The sequence below is a fragment of the Panulirus ornatus genome, chromosome 21 (genome assembly GCF_036320965.1).
Source record: "Panulirus ornatus isolate Po-2019 chromosome 21, ASM3632096v1, whole genome shotgun sequence".
NCBI lineage: Eukaryota > Metazoa > Arthropoda > Malacostraca > Decapoda > Palinuridae > Panulirus > Panulirus ornatus.
Window position 1 is genome coordinate 22,168,201 of NC_092244.1, and position 26,892 is coordinate 22,195,092.

Sequence of the window (26,892 nt, forward strand, 5' to 3'; positions counted from 1 at the left end):
CATACCTACACAGCTTTCCATGGTTTACCCCAGACGCTTCACATGCCTTGATTCAATCCACTGACAGCACGTCAACCCCGGTATACCACATCGCTCCAATTCACTCTATTCCTTGCCCTCCTTTCACCCTCCTGCATGTTCAGGCCCCGATCACACAAAATCTTTTTCACTCCATCTTTCCACCTCCAATTTGGTCTCCCTCTTCTCCTCGTTCCCTCCACCTCTGACACATATATCCTCTTGGTCAATCTTTCCTCACTCATTCTCTCCATGTGCCCAAACCACTTCAAAACACCCTCTTCTGCTCTCTCAACCACGCTCTTTTTATTTCCACACATCTCTCTTACCCTTACGTTACTCACTCGATCAAACCACCTCACACCACACATTGTCCTCAAACATCTCATTTCCAGCACATCGATCCTCCTGCGCACAACTCTATCCATAGCCCACGCCTCACAACCATACAACATTGTTGGAACCACTATTCCTTCAAACATACCCATTTTTGCTTTCCGAGATAATAGATAATATTCTTGACTTCCACACATTCTTCAAGGCCCCCAGAATTTTCGCCCCCTCCCCACCCTATGATCCACTTCCGCTTCCATGGTTCCATCCGCTGCCAGATCCACTCCCAGATATCTAAAACACTTCACTTCCTCCAGTTTTTCTCCATTCAAACTCGCCTCCCAGTTGACTTGACCCTCAACCCTACTGTACCTAATAACCTTGCTCTTATTCACATTTACTCTTAACTTTCTTCTTCCACACACTTTACCAAACTCAGTCACCAGCTTCTGCAGTTTCTCACATGAATCAGCCACCAGCGCTGTATCATCAGCGAACAAACAACTGACTCACTTCCCAAGCTCTCTCATCCCCAACAGACTTCATACTTGCCCCTCTTTCCAAAACTCTTGCATTTACCTCCCTAACAACCCCATCCATAAACAAATTAAACAACCATGGAGACATCACACACCCCTGCCGCAAACCTACATTCACTGAGAAACCAATCACTTTCCTCTCTTCCTACACGTACACATGCCTTACATCCTCGATAAAAACTTTTCACTGCTTCTAACAACTTTCCTCCCACACCATATATTCTTAATACCTTCCACAGAGCATCTCTATCAACTCTATCATATGCCTTCTCCAGATCCATAAATGCTACATACAAATCCATTTGCTTTTCTAAGTATTTCTCACATACATTCTTCAAAGCAAACACCTGATCCACACATCCTCTACCACTTCTGAAACCACACTGCTCTCCCCAATCTGATGCTCTGTACATGCCTTCACCCTCTCAATCAATACCCTCCCATATAATTTACAGGAATACTCAACAAACTTATACCTCTGTAATTTGAGCACTCACTATTATCCCCTTTGCCTTTGTACAATGGCCTATGCACGCATTCCGCCAATCCTCAGGCACTCACCATGAGTCATACATACATTAAATAACCTTACCAACCAATCAACAATACAGTCACCCCCTTTTTTAATAAATTCCACTGCAATACCATCCAATCCTGCTGCCTTGCCGGCATTTCATCTTCCGCAAAGCTTTTACTACCTCTTCTCTGTTTACCAAATCATTTTCCCTAACCCTCTCACTTTGCACACCACCTCGACCAAAACACCCTATATCTGCCACTCTGTCATCAGACACATTCAACAAACCTTCAAAATACTCATTCCATTCTCCTTCTCACATCACCACTACCTGTTATCACCTCCCCATTAGCGCCCCTCACTAAAGTTCCCATTTGCTCCCTTGTCTTACGCACTTTATTTACCTCCTTCCAGAACATCTTTTTATTCTCCCTAAAATTTACTGATAGTCTCTCACCCCAACTCTCATTTGCCTTTTTTTCACCTCTTGCACCTTTCTCTTGGTATGCATGGGGTGTTCAGTGTTTGTAAATGGAAATGGTGAGGAGCTTGTAGATTTATGTGCTGAAAAAGGACTGATGATTGGGAATACCTGGTTTAAAAAGCGAGATATACATAAGTATACTTATGTAAGTAGGAGAGATGGCCAGAGAGCGTTATTGGATTACGTGTTAATTGACAGGCGTGCGAAAGAGAGACTTTTGGATGTTTAATGTGCTGAGAGGTGCAACTGGAGGGATGTCTGATCATTATCTTGTGGAGGCTAAGGTGAAGATTAGTATGGGTTTTCAGAAAAGAGGAGTGAATGTTGGGGTGAAGAAGGTGGTGAGAGTAAGTGAGCTTGGAAGGAGACCTGTGTGGGGAAGTATCAGGAGAGACTGTGTACAGAATGGAAAAAGGTGAGAACAATGGAAGTAAGGGGAGTGGGGGAGGAATGGGATGTATTTAGGAATCAGTGATGGATTGCGCAAAAGATGCTTGTGGCATGAGAAGAGTGGGAGGTGGGCTGTTTAGAAAGGGTAGTGAGTGGTGGGATGAAAAAGTAAGAGTATTAGTGAAAGAGAAGAGAGAGGCATTTGGACAATTTTTTGCAGGGAAAAAATGCAATTGAGTGGGAGAAGTATATATATGTATATATATATATATATATATATATATATATAATTATATATATATATATATATATATATATATATATTCTTTTTTTTCTTCAAACTATTCGCTATTTCCCGCGTTAGCGAGGTGGCGTTAAGAACAGAGGACTGGGCCTCTGAGGGAATATCCTCACCTGGCCCCCTTCTCTGTTCTTTCTTTTGGAAAAAAAAAAGAAAAAAATGATGAGAGGGGAGGATTTCCAGCCCCCCGCTCCCTCCCCTTTTAGTCGCCTTCTACGACACGCAGGGAACATGTGGGAAGTATTCTTTCTCCCCTATCCCCAGGGATATATATTTTATATATATATATATTATATATATATATATATATATATATATATATATTATTATCCTGGGGATAGGGGATTAAGAATACTTCCCACGTATTCCCTGCGTGTCGTAGAAGGCGACTAAAAGGGGAGGGAGCGGGGGGCTGGAAATCCTCCCCTCTTTTTTTTTTTTTTTTTTTTTCTTCAATTTTCCAAAAGAAGGAACAGGAGAATTGGGCCAGGTGAGGGTATTCCCTCAAAGGCCCAGTCCTCTGTTCTTAACGCTACCTCGCTAATGCGGGAAATGGCAAATAGTTTGAAAGAAAGAAAGAAAGATATATATTATATATATATATATATATATATATATATATTATATATATATATATATATATATATATATGGGGATAGGGGAGAAAGAATACTTCCACGTATTCCCTGGTGTTGTAGAAGGCGACTAAAAGGGAAGGGAGCAGGGGGCTGGAAATCTCCCCTCTCATTTTTTTTTAATTTTCCAAAAGAAGGAACAGAGAAGGGGGCCAGGTGATGATATTCCCTCAATGGCCAGTTCTCTGTTCTTAACGCTACCTCGCTAACGCGGGAAATGGCGAATAGTTTGAAAAAAAAAAAAAAAAATATATATATATATATAATATAATATATATTATATATATATTATATATATATTATTTATACTCTTTGCCATTTTTCCATGTTAGTGAGGTAGCATTAAGAACAGAGGACTGAGCCTTTGAAGGAAATCCTCACTTGGCCTCCTTCTCTGTTCCTTCTTTCGGAAAATTAAAAATGAGAGGGAGGATTTTTCCAGTCCCCCGGTCCCTCCCCTTGTAGTCATCTTCTGCGACTCACATATTGTTGTACATAGGGTGTTCAGTGTTGCAATTGGAAATGGTGAAGAGCTTGTAGATTTATGTGCTGAAAAAGGACTGGTGATTAGGAATACCTGGTTTAAAAGAGGATAACATAAGTATACATATGTAAGTAGGAGAGATGGCCAGAGAGCATTATTGGATTATGTGTTAATTGATAGGTGCATGAAAGAGAGACTTTTGGATGTTAATGTGCTGAGAGGCGCAACTGGAGGGATGTCTGCTCATTATCTTGTGGAGGTGAAGATTTGTAGAGGTTTTCAGAAAAGAAGAGAGAATGTTGGGGTGGAAAGAGTGGTGAGAGTAAGTGAGCTTGGGAAGGAGATTTGTGTGAGGAAGTACCAGGAGAGACAGAGTACAGAATGGAAAAAGGTGAGAACAAAGGAGGTAAGGGGAGTGGGGGAGGAATATGATGTATTTAGGGAAGCAGTGATGGCTTGCGCATCATGCTTGTGGCATGAGAAGCGTGGGAGGCGGGCAGATTAGAAAGAGTAGTGAGTGGTGGGATGAAGAAGTAAGATTAATAGTGAAAGAGAAGAGAGAGGCTTTTGGACGATTTTTGCAGGGAAATAATGCAAATGACTGGGAGATACATAAAAGAAGGAGGCAGGACGTCAAGAGAAAGGTGCAAGAGGTGAAAAAGAGGGCAAATGAGAATTGGGGTGAGAGAGTATCATTAGATTTTTAGGGAGAATGAAAAGATCTTTTGGAAGGAGGTGAATAAAGTGCGTAAGACAAGGGAACAAATGGGAACTTTAGTGAAGGGGGTTAATGGGGAGGCGATAACAAGTAGTGGTGATGTGAGAAGGAGATGGAGTGAGTATTTTAAAGGTTTGTTGAATGTGTTTGATGATAGTGTGGCATATATAGGGTGTTTTGGTCGAGGTGATATGCAAAGTAAGAGGGTTAGGGAAAATGATTTGGTAAACGGAGAAGAGGTAGTAAAAGCTTTGCGGAAGATGAAAGCCGGCAAGGCAGCGGGTTTGGATGGTATTGCAGTGGAATTTATTAGAAAAGGGGGTGACTGTATTGTTGACTGGATGGTAAGGTTATTTAATGTATGTATTACTCATGGCGAGGTGCTTGAGGATTAGGGGAATGCATGCATAGTGCCATTGTAAAAAGGCAAAGGGGATAAGAGTGAGTGCTCAAATTACAGAGGTATAAGTTTGTTTAGTATTCCTGGGAAATTATATGGGTATTGATTGAGAGGGTGAAGGCATGTATAGAGCATCAGATTGGGAAAGAGCAGTGTGGTTTCAGAAATGGTAGAGGATTGTGTAGATCAGGTGTTTGCTTGAAGAATATATATGAGAAATACTTAGAAAAGCAAATGGATTTGTATGTAGCATTTATGGATCTGAAGAAGGCATATGATAGAGTTGATAGAGATGCTCTGTGGAAGGTATTAAGAATATATGGTGTAGGGGGCAAGTTGTTAGAAGCAGTGAAAAGTTTTTATTGAGGATGTAAGGCATGTGTACGAGTAGGAAGAGAGGAAAGTGATTGGTTCTCAGTGAATGTAGATTTGTGGCTGGGGTGTGTGATGTCTCCATGGTTGTTTAATTTGTTTGTGGATGGGTTTGTTGGTGAGGTGAGTGCAGGAGTTTTGAAAAGAGGGGCAAGTATGCAGTCTGTTATGGATGAGAGAGCTTGGGAAGTGAGTCAGTTGTTGTTCGCTGATGATACAGTGCTGGTGGCTGATTCGTGTGGAAACTGCAGAAGCTGGTGACTGAGTTTGGTAAATTGTGTGAAAGAAGAAAGTTAAGAGTAAATGTGAATAAGAGCAAGGTTATTAGGTACAGTAGGGTTGAGGGACAAGTCAATTGGGAGGTAAGTTTTAATTGAGAAAAACTGGAGGAAGTGAAGTATTTTAAATATCTGGGAGTGGATCTGGCAGCGGATGGAACTATGGAAGCGGATGTGAATCATATGGTGAGGGAGGGGGCGAAAGTTCTGGAGCATTGAAGAATGTGTGGAAGTCGAGAACATTATCTTGGAAAGCAAAAATGTGTAAGTTTGAAGGAATAGTGGTTCCAACAATGTTATATGGTTGCGAGGCGTTTGCTATAGATAGAGTTGTGCGGAGGAGGGTGGATATGCTGAAAATGAGATGTTTGAGGACAATATGAGGTGTGAGGTGGTTTGATCAAGTAAGTAAGTAATAATAGGGTAAGAGAGATATGTGGTAATAAAAAGAGTGTGGTTGAGAGAGCAGAAGAGGGTGTTTTGAAATGGTTTGGTCACATGAAGAGAATGAGTGAGAAAGATTGACAAAGAGGATATATGTGTCAATGATGGAGGGAATGAGGAGAAGTAAGTGACCAAATTTTAGGTGGAAAGATGGAGTGAAAAAGATTTTGAGTGATCGGGGCCTGAACTGCAGGAGGGTGAAAGACTTGCAAGGAATAGAGTGAATTTTAACGATGTGGTATACGGGGTCGACGTGCTGTCATTGGATTGAACCAGGGCATATGAAGCGTCTGGGTAAACCATGGAAAGTTCTGTGGGGTCTGGATGTGGAAAGGGAGCTGTGGTTTCGGTGCATTATTGCATGACAGCTAGAGACTGAGTGTGAAACGTGGTTTTGGTGCATTATTACATGACAGCTAGAGACTGAGTGTGAACAAATGTGGCCTTTTTTGTCTTTTTCTAGCGCTACCTTGCACACAAGAGGGGGGAGGGGGTCGTTATTTCATGTGTGGCGGGGTGGTGATGGGAATGAATAAAGACAGACAGTATGAATTATGTATGTGTATATATGTATATGTCTGTGTGTGTATATATACGTATATGTTGAGATGTATAGGTATGTATATTTGCGTGTGTAGACGTGTATGAATATACATGTTTATGTGGGTGGGTTCGGCCATTCTTTCATCTGTTTCCTTGCGCTACCTCGCTAACGCGGGAGACAGCGACAGAGCAAAATAAAAAGAATATATATATAAATATAAATATATATATATTATCCCTGGGGATAGGGGAGAAAGAATACTTCCCACGTATTCCCTGCGTGTCGTAGAAGGCGACTAAAAGGGGAGGGAGCGGGTGGCTGGAAATCCTCCCCCTCTCGTTTTTTTTTTTTAATTTTCCAAAGAAGGAACAGAGAAGGGGGCCAGGTGAGGTATTCCCTCTAAGGCCCAGTCCTCTGTTCTTAGCGCTACCTCGCTAATGCGGGAGATGGCGAATAGTATGAAAGAAAGAAGAAGAAAAATATATATATATATATATATATATATATATATAAAGACAGACAGTATGAATTATGTACATGTGTATATATGTATGTGTCTGTGTGTGTATATATAGGTATACGTTGAGATGTATAGGCATGTATATTTGCGTGTGTGGATGTGTATGTATATACATGTGTAGGGGGGGTGGGTTGGGCCATTTCTTTCGGGAGACAGCGACAAAGCAAAAAAAAAATTCACACACACACACACACACACACAATATATATTATATATATATATATATATATATATATATATATATATATATATATATTATTGTATATATTTTCTTTCTTTTTCTTTCACACTATTCGCCATTTCCCGCGTTAGGGAGGTAGCGTTAAGAACAGAGGACTGGACCTTTTAGGGAATATCCTCACCTGGCCCCTTCTCTGTTCCTTCTTTTTGGAAAAGAAAAAAAAAAATATATATTTTTTTTTATTATACTTTGTCGCTGTCTCCCGCGTTTGCAAGGTAGCGCAAGGAAACAGACAAAAGAAATGGCCCAACCCCCCCCCCATACACATGCATATACATACGTCCACACACGCAAATATACATACCTACACAGCTTTCCATGGTTTACCCCAGACGCTTCACATGCCTTGATTCAATCCACTGACAGCACGTCAACCCCGGTATACCACATCGCTCCAATTCACTCTATTCCTTGCCCTCCTTTCACCCTCCTGCATGTTCAGGCCCCGATCACACAAAATCTTTTTCACTCCATCTTTCCACCTCCAATTTGGTCTCCCTCTTCTCCTCGTTCCCTCCACCTCTGACACATATATCCTCTTGGTCAATCTTTCCTCACTCATTCTCTCCATGTGCCCAAACCACTTCAAAACACCCTCTTCTGCTCTCTCAACCACGCTCTTTTTATTTCCACACATCTCTCTTACCCTTACGTTACTCACTCGATCAAACCACCTCACACCACACATTGTCCTCAAACATCTCATTTCCAGCACATCGATCCTCCTGCGCACAACTCTATCCATAGCCCACGCCTCACAACCATACAACATTGTTGGAACCACTATTCCTTCAAACATACCCATTTTTGCTTTCCGAGATAATAGATAATATTCTTGACTTCCACACATTCTTCAAGGCCCCCAGAATTTTCGCCCCCTCCCCCACCCTATGATCCACTTCCGCTTCCATGGTTCCATCCGCTGCCAGATCCACTCCCAGATATCTAAAACACTTCACTTCCTCCAGTTTTTCTCCATTCAAACTCGCCTCCCAGTTGACTTGACCCTCAACCCTACTGTACCTAATAACCTTGCTCTTATTCACATTTACTCTTAACTTTCTTCTTCCACACACTTTACCAAACTCAGTCACCAGCTTCTGCAGTTTCTCACATGAATCAGCCACCAGCGCTGTATCATCAGCGAACAACAACTGACTCACTTCCCAAGCTCTCTCATCCCCAACAGACTTCATACTTGCCCCTCTTTCCAAAACTCTTGCATTTACCTCCCTAACAACCCCATCCATAAACAAATTAAACAACCATGGAGACATCACACACCCCTGCCGCAAACCTACATTCACTGAGAACCAATCACTTTCCTCTCTTCCTACACGTACACATGCCTTACATCCTCGATAAAAACTTTTCACTGCTTCTAACAACTTTCCTCCCACACCATATATTCTTAATACCTTCCACAGAGCATCTCTATCAACTCTATCATATGCCTTCTCCAGATCCATAAATGCTACATACAAATCCATTTGCTTTTCTAAGTATTTCTCACATACATTCTTCAAAGCAAACACCTGATCCACACATCCTCTACCACTTCTGAAACCACACTGCTCTTCCCCAATCTGATGCTCTGTACATGCCTTTACCCTCTCAATCAATACCCTCCCATATAATTTACCAGGAATACTCAACAAACTTATACCTCTGTAATTTGAGCACTCACTCTTATCCCCTTTGCCTTTGTACAATGGCACTATGCACTCATTCCGCCAATCCTCAGGCACCTCACCATGAGTCATACATACATTAAATAACCTTACCAACCAGTCAACAATACAGTCACCCCCTTTTTTAATAAATTCCACTGCAATACCATACAAACCTGCTGCCTTGCCGGCTTTCATCTTCATATATATATATATATATATATATATATATATATATATATATATATATTCCCTGGGGAGAGGGGAGAAAGAATACTTCCCACGTATTCCCTGCGTGTCGTAGAAGGCGACTAAAAGGGAAGGGAGCGGGGTCTGGAAATCCTCCCCTCTCGTTTTTTTTTTTCTTTTTTAATTTTCCAAAAGAAGGAAGAGACAAGAGGGCCAGGTGAGGATATACCCTCAAAGGCGCAGTCCTCTGTTCTTAACGCTACCTCGCTATTGCGGGAAATGGCGAATAGTATGAAAAAAAAAATGTATATATATATATATATATATATATATATATATATATATATATATATATATATATTATATATATATATATATATTTCCAAAAGAAGGAACAGAGAATTGGGCCAGGTGAGGGTATTCCCTCAAAGGCCCAGTCCTCTGTTTTTAACGCTACCTCGCTAATGCGGGAAATGGCAAATAGTTTGAAAGAAAAAGAAAATATATATATATATATATATATATATATATATAAGTTAAGAGTAAATGTGAATAAGAGCAAGGTTATTAGGTACAGTAGGGTTGAGGGTCAAGTCAATTGGGAGGTGAGTTTGAATGGAGAAAAACTGGAGGAAGTGAAGTGTTTTAGATATCTGGGAGTGGATCTGGCAGCGGATGGAACCATGGAAGCGGAAGTGGACCATAGGGTGGGGGAGGGGGTGAAAATTCTGGGAGCCTTGAAGAATGTGTGGAAGTCGAGAACATTATCTCGGAAAGCAAAAATAGGTATGTTTGAAGGAATAGTGGTTCCAACAATGTTGTATGGTTGCGAGGCGTGGGCTATGGATAGAGTTGTGCGCAGGAGGATGGATGTGCTGGAAATGAGATGTCTGAGGACAATGTGTGGTGTGAGGTGGTTTGATCGAGTAAGTAACATAAGGGTAAGAGAGATGTGTGGAAATAAAAAGAGCGTGGTTGAGAGAGCAGAAGAGGGTGTTTTGAAATGGTTTGGGCACATGGAGAGAATGAGTGAGGAAAGGTTGACTAAGAGGATATATGTGTCGGAGGTGGAGGGAACGAGGAGAAGAGGGAGAGCAAATTGGAGGTGGAAAGATGGAGTGAAAAAGATTTTGTGTGATCGGGGCCTGAACATGCAGGAGGGTGAAAGGAGGGCAAGGAATAGAGTGAATTGGAGCGATGTGGTATACCGGGGTTGACGTGCTGTCAGTGGATTGAATCAAGACATGTGAAGCGTCTGGGGTAAACCATGGAAAGCTGTGTAGGTATGTATATTTGCGTGTGTAAACGTATGTATATACATGTGTATGGGGGGGTTGGGCCATTTCTTTCGTCTGTTTCCTTGCGCTACCTCGCAAACGGGGAGACAGCGACAAAGTATAAAAAAAAAAAAAAAAAAAAAATATATATATATATATATATATATATATATATATATATTATATATATATATATATATATATATATATAAATATTATATTTTATATATATATATATATATATATATATATATATATATATATATATATATATATATATATATATATATATATATATATCAAGAAGTCAGTTGGGAGGTAAGTTTGCATCGAGAAAAACTGGAGGAAGTAAAGTGTTTTAGATATCTAGGAGTGGATCTGGCTGCGGATGGAACCATGGAAGCAGAAGTGAATCATAGGGTTGGGGGAGGGGGCGAAAATCCTGGGAGCCTTGAAGAATGTGTGGAAGTCGAGAACATTATCTCGGAAAGCAAAAATGGGTATGTTTGATGGAATAGTGGTACAATGTTGTATGGTTGCGAGGCGTGGGCTATGGATAGAGTTGTGGGGAGGAGGGTGGATATGCTGGAAATGAGATGTTTGAGGACAATATATGGTGTGAGGTGGTTTGATCGAGTAAGTAATAATAGGGTAAGAGATATGTGTGGAAATAAGAAGAGCGTGGTTGAGAGAGCAGAAGAGGGTGTTTTGAAATGGTTTGGGCACATGGAGAGAATGAGTGAGGAAAGATTGACCAAGAGGATATATGTGTCGGAGGTGGAGGGAACGAGGAGAAGAGGGAGACCAAATTGGAGGTGGAAAGATGTAGTGAAAAAGATGTTGAGTGATCGGGGCCTGAACATGCAGGAGAGTGAAAGGCGGGCAAGGAATAGAGTGAATTGGATCGATGTGGTATACCGGAGTCAACGTGCTGTCAATGGATTGAATCAGGGCATGTGAAGCATCTGGGGTAAACCATGGGAAGTTCTCTGAGGCCTGGATGTGGAAAGGGAGCTGTGGTTTCGGGCATTATTGCATGACAGCTAGAGACTAAGTGTGAATGAATGGGGCCTTTGTTGTCTTTTCCTAGCACTACCTCGCACACATGAGGGGGGAGGGGGATGTTATTCCATGTGTGGCGAGGTGGCGATGGGAATGAATAAAGGCAGACAGTGTGAATTGTGTGCATGTGCATATATGTATATGTCTGTGTGTGTATATATATGTGTACATTGAGATGTATGGCTATGTATATTTGCTTGTTGGGACCTGTATGTATATACATGTGTATGGGGGTGGGTTGGGCCATTTCTTTCGTCTGTTTCCTTGCGCTACCTCGCAAACGCGGGAGACAGTAACAAAGCAAAATAAAATAAATAAATATATTTTTCATTTATTTATTTGTATATATTTATATTTATATATATATACTAAACTACTTCACGCATAAGTGAAGTAGTGTTAAGAACAGAGGACTGGGCCTTTGAGGGAATATCCTCACCTGGCCCCCTTTTCTGTTCCTTCTTTTGGAAAATTAAAGAATTTAACGAGAGGGGAGGATTTCCAGCCCCTTGCTCCCTTCCCTTTTAGTTGCCTTCTACGACACGCTGGGAATACGTGGGAAGTATTCTTTCTGTCCTATCCTCAGGATATATATATACATATATATATATATTTATATATATATATATATATGCGCAGGAGGATGGATGTGCTGGAAATGAGATGTTTGAGGACAATGTGTGGTGTGAGGTGGTTTGATCGAGTAAGTAACGTAAGGGTAAGAGAGATGTGTGGAAATAAAAAGAGCTTGGTTGAGAGAGCAGAAGAGGGTGTTTTGAAATGGTTTGGGCACATGGAGAGAATGAGTGAGGAAAGATTGACCAAGAGGATATATGTGTCGGAGGTGGAGGGAACGAGGAGAAGAGGGAGACCAAATTGGAGGTGGAAAGATGGAGTGAAAAGGATTTTGTGTGATCGGGGCCTGAACATGCAGGAGGGTGAAAGGAGGGCAAGGAATAGAGTGAATTGGAGCGATGTGGTATACAGGGGTTGACGTGCTGTCAGTGGATTGAATCAAGGCATGTGAAGCGTCCGGGGTAAACCATGGAAAGCTGTGTAGGTATGTATATTTGCGTGTGTGGACGTGTGTATGTACATGTGTATGGGGAGGGTTGGGCCATTTCTTTCATCTGTTTCCTTGCGCTACCTCGCAAACGCGGGAGACAGCGACAAAGTATAAAAAAAAAAAAAAAAAAAAAAAAAAATATATATATATATATATATATATATATATATATATATATATATATATATATATATATATATATTTAATTTTTTTTTCATACTATTCACCATTTCCCGCATTAGCTGATTATAGGATTTAATTTACATTTAGTATTCGTTAAATTTGAATTTCTAGCAGTCCGTGGTATACTATAGACACATGAGAGATGTATAATTAGCAGGTTGAATGTGTGTTGGTCCGGCAAAATGGTTAATTCGGCAAGGCTTTTGAACCAAGAGTGCCAGAAATTCAGAGGTGTACCTGTCTAGTTCTCCATGTTCGCTGCACAAAGTTTTCTAATTAAGCTCTTGTGGAGGCATTGTTGAGTAGTCCTAGGTTCCTATGATGGATTCATTACCCTGATGAGTACTCAAGTGAGGCTGTCCACTGTGGGCCCACTTTGCAATTGATTCCTTGTCATGCCACGAGGTTATCCATCTGTAACCAGTTGGCTTTGAAAACTAAGTACTGTTGGCAATCTTTGTCACTCTTTTACCCATCTATTATGTCTCAACAATTCGTGCATAGTCTTCAATGAAATGAATGTTGTCAAATCTGGCTGCAATTTCTGCTAACATTAAAATTGTATTAACTTGTGGAACAAAAAGATATTTCTATTTGATATCAGTATATACTTTTATATAATATCAGTTAGTCATTATTTTTTGTTATGCATAAGATTTGTCTTCCTTTATCAAAAATATAGATAATTCCAAACACAGAGAAGTGAAGTAGAGTAAGCCAACACATGTATGAAGACTGAAAAATTCCTGTTCCAGTCATAAACAGCATAACAGCCTTTAGACATGGGACATTGACAAAGAAATGTATGAAGGTGTGAGTGAAGAACAATGTTTCACCTCTTGATGGTGAAAACTGTAGTTCAGAAACTTGTACACTTGTGATATTGTAGTAGTATAAACTTGAACAAGTTTCAAATGAAACAATGGGAATTTCGTCCATGACTGTACCTCTTTCATCAGTGATTATACCCCATAAGCTACTTCTATTAGTGACCACACATCATGAATCTGATGCCATTTTGATACAATGTACCCTTTTCATAAGTGACCACAATGTTCTTTCTTTAGTTGTTAACACTATACATCTTTTTGAGTCACAATACTTTATTTCAGGGGACATTCTCATTACCTCATACTTGTTTTATCAGGGAGTACACACCTTATTTTGGTTATCCTAACACTTTTTACCTTTTCTCTGTGGTGGATGCACTCTTATCCTATTAATTGAATTCTTCCAGTAGTTCTCTCCAGATTCTTTTTTCATCTTGATCTCTATTGGTTTTTAGAAGTTTCTCGATAATCTGTCATTACCCATCTAAACAAAGCATTATACTGTACTTGGTTTTTCATATTCTTATTACCCTTTAAATATGTTGATAGTTTGAACAATTTAATACCCTCAAGACTCTTTCCTTACTTCTGTAGTCCTGTTCCTCACCTTAACCATCCCACTGTTGATGAAAATCTCATTTGCTATCTTAACTCATGCCATGGTCTTCCTAACTCTATCTTCTCATCCTCTTGATGTTGTAGCCCATACTTCATCCTTTTCTCACCTCTCTGCAAATCTTTGTTATTATTGCCCATGTTTATTGTTCCCATTTCATTTTGTTAACTTTGTGTGTAGCTTGTGCCCCTTTCACTGCATTCCCCTTTTGTAATTTTTTCTTGTTATCATACCCATTGGACTATGTTATACTTGTCCATACCCCTGACTTTCCTTGTCAATAAAGTCCATAGCTCATTTATTTCTTTTCTTGTCAGTGGCTCTCTGCTTCATAATCCCACTTCCAACAGCATTCAAATAACATTCCTGTTCTCCACACATCCTTTCTGTAGTTGATCATCCTCTGGCATTGATTTTTACCTGTTTCATATTTCATTTACCTTTCTGTTATGCTTTATTTTTCTCTGAGCTACTTCTTTGCATCCTGTTTTACTGATCTTTCTGTCTCGTAACCGACTTCATTTTCTCAGAGCTACTTCTTTGCATCCTGTTTTACTGATCTTTATGTCTCCTAACCCACTTCATTGAATTTCTTATCCTTCACTTATCCTCATGCCATCCTATTCAGTAGGTCTTACTGCTCTTTCTCCTGTCCTATTTCATCGACATATTTGTAACCTTGCTTCACAAAGCTTCTCCAACACTCACCATCCCATTCAACCCATGCTTCTCCCTCAGTCCTTTTCCTACCATTCCACTTCACTGATCATCATAGATCATCTGTCACTAACCCACTTTCATTTCTGTGATGCAAGGAGAACTAGAACTTTTAAAGTAAATTTGAGATATTCCAGGAGATCTAACTGGCAGAGCTCCTTAAGTCTATGTTAGTTCAAAACTCTCCTTTAAAGAAAAATACACAAAAATCACCAGGTAAACTGTCATTTAGGCAATTAATTCCTTGACACAAAATGCCCTGTCCACCCTCTCTGTCATCCTTCTCCAGTGGCCTTTTATTACCCTGCATTGGTATCTTTTCTTTTGTCATTCCATTCTGTTGACTTCTCATTTCTTTTCCCACTCGACCAGCCTTCTTGTAAGCCATCTGTCTTGACTGATCCATATCATATAAGTTCTACATCTACATTTCTACATCCTAATTTACTAAACTTTCTCTCTGACTTGCATTTCCACTTACATCCCCCTCTTATTCTGTTTACTTTCTTGCCACCCCACTTCATTGACCTTCCTTGTTTTCTTTTCTTTTCCAGTAAATTACCTCCTCTATTTTTCTTATTTTCTCCAGCACCACCATCATTATCCCACCCAACTAACTCAACTCTTTTCCATTCAACTACGCTTATCCTCTCTTATGTTTCCCTCCAGTGACCTTCCTTTTTTTTTTTTTTTATCTGGCTCCTCAGACCTTCATTTTCATCCTGCTTTATTATTGACTTTCTCATGTTATCATCCTTCACTGATCTCCCAGTTATTATATTCATTTCTGCTGATCATATTTTGTGTAATCCCACAATATTCATCACACTCTGCTAATCTTTTCATTTCACTTCACACCCTTGATTTTCCCACTGTTTATCATCATTCCTCTCCACCAGCCTTATTCAGTAAAATCCCTTTACTGTCCCACCCTGTGTTCCTCCTGATTTCATTTTATTTTTCCATCCAGTCCAGTTACAATCCTTTCACCTTTCCTTTTCATCCAACATTGTCTTCAGATTCTGTTGCCACACCATCACTTTTTCATTCCTCTTTCCTGACCATCATCTCCATTTCCTATATATTCCTTTATATAGCCAGGTCACAGTCAAACTGACATCAGCTGGATATTGTTGGAAAATAATGAGGGATTTATACAAATATAAGCTACTTGTTGCTGCCTTCAGCAGGTTTTGTACCATTGTTTCACTATACTGTAGAGAGTTGTGAAGAAACCTGATCATCCAATATATTTCTAATAAATACAGGATCAAATAAGGAACTGTAGTATCATTTGATTAAAGTGAAGACAGTGCATATTTGTGAAGTAAAATGCATGAGAATGGTAGATGGTTCGAGGTGGTTGATCATGTAAGTAACGACAGAGACAGTGAAATGTACAATAGCAATTGCATTCAGATTGAGAGGGCCAACCAGAGTGTCCTGAAATAGCTTTGGGATATGGAGAGGATGTGTGAAGAAGATTGAATTGGAGAATACACATATTGGAAGCAGAGGGAGTAAGGTGGAATGGGAAAATGGAGAAGATGAAAGGTTGGAGTTTAGGAGGCTGAAGGGTATTAGGGCTTGAACACTAAGGTGGATGAGAGGTGACATGCATTGGATAAGAGAATAAGAGTGATATGGTATATGGAGGGCAATATGCCATCAGTGGGATGAACCATGGCTGTGGAGCTTGGCTGTGGATAGTAGGATCTCTTTTCAGTGCATGATACAGAACAGCCAGAGATGGGACATGTGCAAGTGAGGCCATTGTTCATTTGTGTCAGTGGACAGTAGACTTTCTTTTTGTGCATGATGCAGAACAGCCAGAGATGGGACATATGTGAGTGAGGCTATTGTTCATTTGCTCCTGATGGTACTTCTTTGAGGCACGGAATGCAGTTAGATATAGAAAGGAAATGAAATAAAACTGACTTAAGGTCAGCTAGGTGTGTTTCCAGACAGGAGTATGAGAGCTCAGTTCTTTGGGGATGGGAATGTTGTCAGAGTACTGTCTTTGTAAAGGTTTCCTAAATAGGGTTGTAAGTGTTCTTATGTGACTGAATTGTTACTAGGGTGAAATACAGGGTTTACATGCAATCAGAATGTTTACAAATTGATGTGAGTTTTAATGAAATGTTATGAAACATACAAGAGTTATTCCTAGGAGACTTGAAATGTTCCCAGACTTGATTTAAACAGTTTTTGTGAGATAAAAAGTTTGTAAGGTGAGGATGTTAAATTTTCATTAGGTAAACAGAAACTCATGCTAGGATGTAAAGATAATGCACAATGGGAAGTCTGGTACCTAGATTTTATTACAGAGGGGCCTCAAGGGATATGATATTCTTGAGTGAGATTGTCTTTGGAAGATGAATGTTTCCTCAGATTAGAATTCAACTTTGATAATGAAAAATGGTTTCTTTTGACTTTTGAAAGATTGCAGCACATATGTTTATTGACAAATATAAAGTTTCTTTTGTTATAAATTCTTAGATAATTTTGTTGATGCAATTAAGGGGAAAATTTTGAAATACTGTATAGGACCTTTGAAGCAGAATTGAAGAGCTTTAATTCTTAGTGCAGCTCTTAATATGTCTGTTGAATTGATGAAAACTGTTAGCAAGCTCTATCAGGAAAGTTTTTATTCCTTGAAAACATGAGTAACTGCTAAAGGCAGCAGCTTAGGGGTTATGCAAAAAAAGGAAATAAATGGATTTCCAGCTGATGTTTTATATACCTAAAGTGACCTGGCATGACCGATCATGTCCTGGTCTCTCCACAGAGTAACCCACGCCTTGGTGAGAACTTTGACCCTGTGTTCCGCAATGCCCGCCTGGAGTTCTCCCCTGCAGATAAAAAGATCATGGAACACTTGGACCCTGATGCTTTCCATTCGTTCACCTACACCAATCCATTCTATCAGCCTGTGGTCTCTGAGAAGCTCCTCCCTGATGAGGACTAAACACTACCACATCTGTCTTTCAACTCGCCAGCACCATGAAGCCATTGTTATAATGACAGAAAGTGAATATGACCACCAGAGCCTCCACAAACACCCTCAAGTCCCGCAGGGCAATATGTGGCTCAGCTTACCATCTAGATAACCATGATGTTTGCCAGCCATCTGTGCCTATTAGGCCACATAAAAGATATGCTTGTTTGATAACCAATAATTCTGATAACCAAGTATTTAAGTAAATGTATAATTGTTCTTTGGAGGTGTTGTGTTCGCAGGAGCTAGAGGAAATAGTGATACAGCTCTGAAATCATATATTCATTACCTTCTGTTTGCTTTTTCTTTTAATGTAAAGCTGATAAAGAGTTACAAATTCCTCACCATTCATTAGTTAATACAGGCATCCTGCAGTCTACTGGACTGTTGATATTAATTTATTTGTTTTCATACAATATATATGTATATTATATATATATATATATATAATATATATATATATATATATATATATATATATATATATATATATATAAATTTTTCATTTCTATCTTTCTTTCTTTCTTTACAGCACAAGTAGTAATAAGTGGACTTAAGTACTGTAGTTTGTAACGTGGTCATTTAATATTGTTATCGTGGAGGCAGTGTTTGGGTATCAGCGGCTACTTTCACCCCAGCACTTTACTTTCATAAATATTTACTCTTGCATTTATGGTTTGGATTTTTTAAAGAAATCCTTACCTCACCCATGGGTGTCAGCTGCTGGCCATCCATGGTTGAACCTCATCCTATTCCACTTTCCACATTGTTCACACATGTTTGGCATGTGTTTCTGTCCCATAAACTTGTTACAGAGACTCAGTTTTTCTCTTATACTCAAGTCTTCCTTCGTAGTTTGGCTAGGTTGTTGTCTAGGATTAAGTATATTTTATTCTTAAATGGAAATCTTCCATTGTATGGAATACAGGTATCTCATGATTATTAGTATTACTCCACTGACACAGCCCACTTAACAAGACCTAGTCAGTGTGGCCTATTCATTGTGGTCCACTCAGTATGGTCTCAGTTAATGTGGTCCACTCAGCATGGCTTATTTGGTGTGGCTCACTCAGCATGGCCCATTTGTTGTAGCCCACTCAGCATGGCCCATTTGGCATGACCCACTCAACATGGTCCATCTGTTGTGGCCCAGTCAACATGGCCCAATTTGTTGAGGTTCCTCAAGATGGTCCTGTTGTCATGGCCCACCAAACAAGATCCATTTGTCATGGCCCACTCAGCATGGATCAGTTAGTATGGCCCATTCAGCATGGCCCAGTTTGTGTGGCCCATTCAACATGGCCCAGTTAGCATGGCCCACTCAACATGGCCCATTTAGTATGGCACACGTGAGATGATGTGGTTAATGGAACCCAGTCAGTGTGATCAATTTTGTGAAAAATTCTCTACCTTGGGGAGTTCCAGATGATTGTTTAGTACTCTTGTTTTATGGTCAAATCGTGTATCTAATTAGTAACTGTGCAATTGTTAGTTTACCCGTCTTTTAATCTCAACCAATTGGCCTTCTTTGAGGAAAGTATTAGTTCTTGAGTAATTGTTATATTGTGACCAGTTGTTGGATCTCAACTAGCTGTTGGTTTTCTATCAGTGGTTAGTTCAGTCTGTTGTTAAATTTTGACCAGTTGGCAGTTGTTAGTTGTTATTGCTTGTCAGTGGAAGTAAAATTTAATGTTATGCATATCATAGCTACAGAAGGAACTAGTGACAGAGAATTGATGACCGTCTTTTTTTAATTTCTTTTTAAATTTTTTCATTTAGCTACCCTTAAGTGCTGCAGTTTGGAGAGTTCTTTTTAACCAAGGTTACAAGCCCATTTGTATGCAGTCAGCATTGTTTTGCTAGTCTGCATGCCTATGGGGTGGGTGCCTCTCCTTTCAGGGTATAATCCTATTTTGAGTAGTGTGGAAACAGTCTTGCTGGACCTATATAACCTCAAAATGATAGTTTTGGCCTGAATGCCAATGATAATGAAGTATTTGTTGTTTTCATGAGTAGGAAACTAAGTTAGTTAATCTTGTAGTCAGGACACCAGAGTGGTATGTTTTAGAGGATATGTTTTGGTAAAAATATTAATAATGAAGTGTAATGAAGCCTTCTACTTTTTGACTTTTGCTTTTGATTACAACTTAAGTGTGCATATTTTTTTTTAGAAAAGACTGCATTTTGGTCTGATGAACTTAGATTCTTTGTGTGGTGCATGTAATGACATGTAATAACAACATCTCTGATAAGGTTTGAACAATATAAGTGGCTAACTATTTTTGTTTATGAATTTGTTCCTGCAAAGCAATTGTTGTTGAGAACTACACTAAACAGATAATTGCACATACACTGTATATGGTTAAAGAATTATCTCGTGTTGACAAGACTTTCTCATTGACCTTCCTAGTATGGTAACTTTTAAGAAGATAATTGTAACTCCTTATGTCATTGTATAGATGTTTAATCCTTTACACTGTGCCCTAAAGAGTCTGTGATTCCAAGTATTCTGAGTAACCTAAATGTAATGCAGTATTATAATCTGGTTGGCACACACTGCAGTGGTGGTGTAGCACTCTTTGTAGTCTGGTGTAACACTCTCAACTTTGATGGCTTAGTACTCTCTGCAGTAGTGGCATAAACACACTGCAGTAGTGGTATAGCACTCCTTACAGTTATGATTAGCACCCTCTGTAATAATGGTTTAGGATTATTTGTAGTGGTGGTGTAGAACCCTCTGCAGTGATGGTGAAGTACTCTCTGCAGTAGTGGTGCACCACTCTGCTTTAGCAGTTGAACATCTTCTACAATGGCAGTGCAGAACACTGTGTTACACACTGAAGTTATTGTGTAGCATTTCTTGCAGTGGTGGTGTATCACTATTCATGATGAATGAGAGGAACCATCATTAGAGATGTAACATTCCACAGTTGATAGTGGACACTATTCTTAAGGTGGTGCATGATAACGAACATTGTTTGCAGTTTGTTTTGATTACAAAGTGCTGAAAAATGTCATATTTTATCTTTGTGTATTTGTGTTTACAAATGAAGGACAACTAATAGGAGTCGTTAGTCACATTTTTGTTTTGTATTTCTTTATAGATATGCATGTGTTTTCCATCAGAATTTAATGAAAACTGATGATTACACTTTAGAATTTGAAAAAGAAAACATATGTGTAATGTGAAAAGGTTCTTGAAGTGCTAAAACTAGTAGTGAGAGGGAATTCAATAGCCAAAACTCTGTAATTGTATTGCATGTGTATATCATTAAGTGAGCTGTAGTTACCTGGCCAGTTCAAGTTCTTGATGATTTACCCACTCCCAAGTGCTAAGGTTTCCTCAGCCTTTTTGTAAAACTTGTCATGTCCCTGACTGTTGGGAGGTTTGAGTAACTCTTAAGTGTCCACCAAACTTTGGTATATTTTGATACATTCTTGTATTACTACTGTCCTTGTGACTATATTGAGCCCAAGTATAAACATCAGATCAAAATATTCCAGGGTTTAGCCAAGGTTTACAGCTGACTCAGACCTCCCAATTTTTTTAAGTCAGTGTATTGCTCATATCAGTATGAACCTACACATAACTCATTCCCAAGGGCAGGACATACTACAAGCTTGTCTTTCGCCCTTAACTTGAAACTGGCAGTAGATTTGCTTTCATTTCTGGATTTGACCAAAGGTACCAAACTAACTTAGGTAGTATAACATAGTAATTGAAAACTGCATATCAGATGGAGTAACACTATTGTTGATACTAAACTGTGTGATGTAGTAAAGCAGTTGAGTTACCAAAAACTAGGATTGATTTTAGTGTCCAGGAAGAACTTGATACCATTACCCCCAGTATTCAAAATTTCTTGCATCTCATGACTTTGCCATAGTTTATCATATGGAATTTAAATTATGTGAAAGATCCACTGAAACCACTCAGTACTATTTCTTTTATTGATTTTAGTTCGGATGTTTGAACTAATAGGGCCAAGACAAGTAGGCTGTTCAGGATGTACCTGTGTTCCAGGTGTTTTGTTCCATGTAAATCCTTATTACCCTCCATGATTGCTGTGAGTATTTTCTCTTTATGTCTATATTATATTTTACTTTTCTTGCACTCAGAGTGGGGTGTGTGTTCAAAATCTTCCCCAGACATTTCATTTAATACATATTTGACACCTCAGATGGCAGAAGTCCAAAAATAAGGCTCACAACAGTCACTTCATGACTTGTTCTGCTCATTGGTTTCAAGTAGTAGTCACTGCTGTCTTGTGCTGAGCAATGAGAATGTGTGAGAGAAATGAGCATTTTTTCAAGAGGGAAAGTATTTGGGAATAGGAAAAAGAAAAAAATTTAAATGTAGTATATCTGATAAAAATGGAAATATCTGTCATTGTTGGAAAGTTTGAGAATATGTTAATTATATATTGCTTTATTTATAAGTGAGGCCAAAAAGAATAACTACCCTTGGGTAACATTCTTTACTTCTGCCATGGTAAAGCTTTCATGGGTGACAAGGCTGACCGATATGTTGCTTATAATGAATCTTTTACTTCTGTAAATGCTGCTGGTTGCTAGAACCAGAGTTAGTATATGTATCACATCACATATTCATTACAAAAGCCAGTGTATTATATGCAACAGGTTCTCTGTTAGATTACAATGTACAATCTTATACTGTTCATTTTCTGTTCATTTTTTCAGTGAAGTGAACAGTATTAATCTTGTTTTAGAAAGTTTCATAATACTCTATACATAAGTACTACGATTTAGTAAAAGCATTCTCTTCCTGAATTTCCTTCCATCTTTCTCTTTACTCATTGGTGAGTATGACTAATGAGTAATGCTACAAAACTGTAATGTTTACAGCATTGGAAATGATTTTCAAGATAAACACATGGTTTCAGTTTGGTTAACGTGAATGTACTTCTGTATGCGACATGATTAATGTTTGTAATTTAAGATGTCATGATTTTAACATTTTTCTATCACGATGCCTCTAGACCAGTATAGATGAATGGGTGATGACAATTTTCAAGTGTGTGATCAGGATTAGCTGGCCTTTCACCCATACCTTATACTTTTTCTATAATGTTCTGCTGGTAATATATTTGTGTGTGCTTCCTCTCATCATTTGTGTGTAATATTCACAATAATTTTTTCCTCTGTGATAGCCAAGTATTTGTGAATTGTCCCATTCCCAGTGCATTTCGCTTTCATTAGAATCATGGCAGATCATATGCATATCCCAAATCCTTGTTGGTGTTGACATTGTGTATATAGGTGGATGGCTTATTATGGTAGACCAAGCAAAATGGACAATTGTCAAAGTGTGCTGATTTTATTGTTTATTGTTATACATTACATAATCTATCGATATGACAGTTGCGGACTGTCGAAACTTCCACATGATCACTTCCATTTGCTTAAGTGCTGTTTCTTTGTTCTGAAATGATAAAGAATTGGATTATGCCTGTAAATCACTTACAGATAATATGGTATTGTTCAGTGAAACTGTTTTTTTTACAATTCAGCCTTTGATATATGTTCCCAAATTTTTCCATGATGTGTACCTTGTGGCACCACAACAAGGCTTAGCTTATACATCCCTACATGATTACAAGTAGAGGATGGTATATAAATGTAGATCTTGCATTGAGTAACCTTTGTTTGTATCCCTGTAAGCTCTCCTAAAGTGTTTAGCTAAATTTTAAGCCACAGTTTTTACATTGAATCTTTAGCCGTGTTATATTGATGTTTAGATTCTGTGAAAACATTAGTTGTGTGACACTTGAAAATTTGAAGTACATGAGTAGTCCAGGTTCGTAGCCAAGTCATCTAGGTTATGTTTAAATGTGGTAAATTCATTCATTCTTTGTGTAACTAATGTAAGTTCATACTAACTTTGCATATTTTGTGTCAAGCTGATTTGAGTAAATGAATCAACCATAGAAACGTTTACTATGTGAAGCATAATTTTGATGGCATATTGCTGTAAATTTGTAACCATGTACTGCAATTTCATTTAGCACTAGAGTTCATGGAAGTCTGCTTATGCTTATATTATATTGATATAAGTCTGGATTTCACAGTACATATAGATGTTGATTGTGTAGATCATATAACAGACTAAAATGATTTCTGCAGTGAGAGGTAATGATATTCTAGAATAAGAGGAAAGCTCAACAGTTACTAAGTCATTGAGGTCTTTCATAGAAATATCTCTGATGAAGTAGACTGTTCTTAGTTCTCACTGATTGGTCAAGTGCATCACTTGAGTAATTTAAGCCACTGAGCAGGCATCATGCAGTTGCCAAATGATGATGAATGACATAAAAGTCATGAGTATACCAGCAATCCCTTCCTGATATCATAAAAGTCTTGAGTATACAAGCAATCCCTTCCATTCCTAGTACAGAAGTACTGAAAAATATTTGTTTTAAATGATAGACACTTATTATTTTCAACTATATATATATATATATATATATATATTTTTTTTTTTTTTTTTTGGGTGGGGGGATGACCTTTATTAAGTCTGGTTGTTGTGGTATTATCTTCATTTTTATGATGCAAATTAGTGTCTATATTCATGTCATAGAATTTTTAAGCAGTAGAAAAGTATGGATAGCACTCCTGTATGTAGCAAGGTTTTTAAGAATACATTTATGGTCATAGTGTAACAATAAACCATAATTGAATGCTAACTAACCAGGGTTCATAAGAGTGGATACATTTCCTACAGAAGTAGCAGGTTAGAATATGGTGCCATTTAACAAGAGGTTTGTGTAAAATGTTAGACTTAAGCACAGTAAATTATAAATACAGATGTTTGAACAAAACACTGTGATTGACACCTGTAGGAGCCATCATTGTCATATCTCTCAAAAGTATTAGATGGCACCTTGACATCATGCTTCTCTTCATATTCATGAAAACTGAAAATTGGCCAAAGTATTTTAGACTATAGTTAAGATTGTTGGCCCCTTTTTTGAATATTACACAAATATGATTGTAATTAAGTGGTCTCAATGTTATTTTTATAAAGTCTAATTAGTTAAGACTATGTTATGTAAATGAAGGTTTTGGGACATGATAGTTCGCTCATGGGTGTTATTAATGCAGTGTTATGTAAAACAACCAGCTGTTATAAACATCATATAAGGATGCTCACTAGTTTGATGTATCTTGTCCCAATACCTCCATTTCACAGTGGCTAAGTCACAAAGAAATATCTTATGTGCAGAACATGTCTAATAGAGGAATGCTTATTATGATAAATTGGCACCATAAGAGTTTTCATGGTGTTTTCCAACAACATACCTTTTAGGAGAGATATTCCTATTTTTGTGAGTCTTTCCTTGTGGTTTAGCCAGTTTTACTGTCAGTTGTATCCTCTAATGCCCCAGGTGTGTCAAACTTTCAGATTATGAGACAAATAAAACAAAAACATTTTATATGAATTTTCATTACATTACCTCATATACATTATTAGAAGCAATTTTATCAACCATAATGAGGCTTTACTTTTGTGAAATATGTACAATTTTTTAATGTAATACAGTTGTTGAATTAATTCCTACTAGCAGTACATCAGATTTTTTTTATTTTAGTCAGATATGGAATTAAGGTTATTCTCATTATTATTCTGTAGAGTATGTTGTATTGTTAAAGAGTTAAGGTAATTTTAAGATAATATAGGTTGTGTTAAGTGAAATGTTGCCTATATGATGGTGCTGTGAGCACCTCACCAGTAACACTGATGTGCAGACTTGTTCGCAGAAACCAAATAAGTATTGATAACCATGATGTCATGTTATTATGGAGCTTTTGAATATTTTTTTTTATTTATTTTTTAGTGTTCATGCATGGATGATTTATTTTCTAATATCATGATTGTTACATTATATTAGTTTTTTCAAGGTCTGAAAATAATTTGTTTAGTTTGAAAGATGAAATGAGCTGTTGTCCTTAGTGATAGTTTGTATAGGTTCAAGTGTTGCATGGGCTGCTGCTTGTGCTAATTAGTTCTTATTGCATTTATGTTGTAATCACTGATTCTCTTAAGATGTAATACTGATAAACTTTAGCTTTTTATTACAATATAGGAGTTCAATTTCCTTCTGAACACTTATTACATAGGTACATTAAATCATTTATGTCAAATTAAAGAGGTTAGTGTATACACACATACACTTTTTAAGCTGTTGCTGGAGAAAGGCCAAGTGCCAAGGGAAAAGGAGCTGAACTACGGACCAATTTTCTTTAGTGTGGTTTGTAAGATACTGGAGAAGTTTTACAGACAGCAAATGGATGACTTTCTACAGAGTAGAAATAATCTAAGAAAGAGGCAGTGCAGTTTTAGGGAAAGGGCATGTATAACAAACCTTTTAGAATTGTATGAGAGAGAACTCTGTTTTAGAAAAGAACAGAAGCTGGATAGATTGTATGTATTTTGACTGCCAGAAATCATTTGACACAGAATCGCATGGTACGCTGATTAAGAAGCTGGAAGACAGTTAAGAATTAGGGGGAGACTTCTCTGTTGGATTGACAATTATCTTTAGTGGATAGGAACAAAGGACATATGACAGAGAAGCCTTCTCTAAATGGGTGGAAGTCATTATGGAGTGCCCCAGGGTTCTATTTTAGGACCATTACTCTTCTTTATCCATGTGAATGACTTGCCTGAAGGTATGAACCCATACCTGAATATGTTTGCAGATGATGCAAAAGTCATGAGGTAAGTTAAAAGCAAAGAGGATTGCATCAGCCTACAAGGGGACCTTAACAGACTCCCAGAGTTGGTCTGTTACATGGTTAATAAAAAAAATCCAAGCCAATGCAAAGTAATGAGGAAAAAACAAAGTGAAAGAAGGCCTGATCATGATTATTATCAAGAAGTAATAAGCTTCAGGATTCTTTGTTTGAGGACCTGGGAGTTACTGTTGTCCTTAACCTGTCACGTGAGTCCCACTTTAGGAAAATAGTATAGGAAAATAGTAAAGGAGACACACCTTCCTCTGGTATATAGCAGAATAGCTTTCTAGAATATGAATAGGAATATTT

At 38.3% G+C, this 26,892-nt stretch overlaps 1 protein-coding gene across 11 annotated transcripts in view; it reads left to right on the forward strand.

The window, feature by feature from the left end:
• The window catches only part of LOC139756399 (protein kinase C, brain isozyme-like), a 498,787-nt gene that overhangs the window by 388,846 nt on the left and 83,049 nt on the right, over positions 1-26,892 (forward strand). For 6 of the 11 annotated variants that reach the window (XM_071675817.1, XM_071675822.1, XM_071675813.1 and 3 more), the window contains one exon: positions 17,617-18,249. The exons of 4 other annotated variants lie outside the window; for them this stretch is intronic. In XM_071675817.1, coding sequence (XP_071531918.1) covers positions 17,617-17,796 — 180 coding nt within the window. In that variant the 3' untranslated portion in view covers positions 17,797-18,249. Of the gene's footprint in view, positions 1-17,616; positions 18,282-26,892 lie in introns of those variants that run through there. One more of the 11 variants, XM_071675819.1, reaches the window with a different exon arrangement.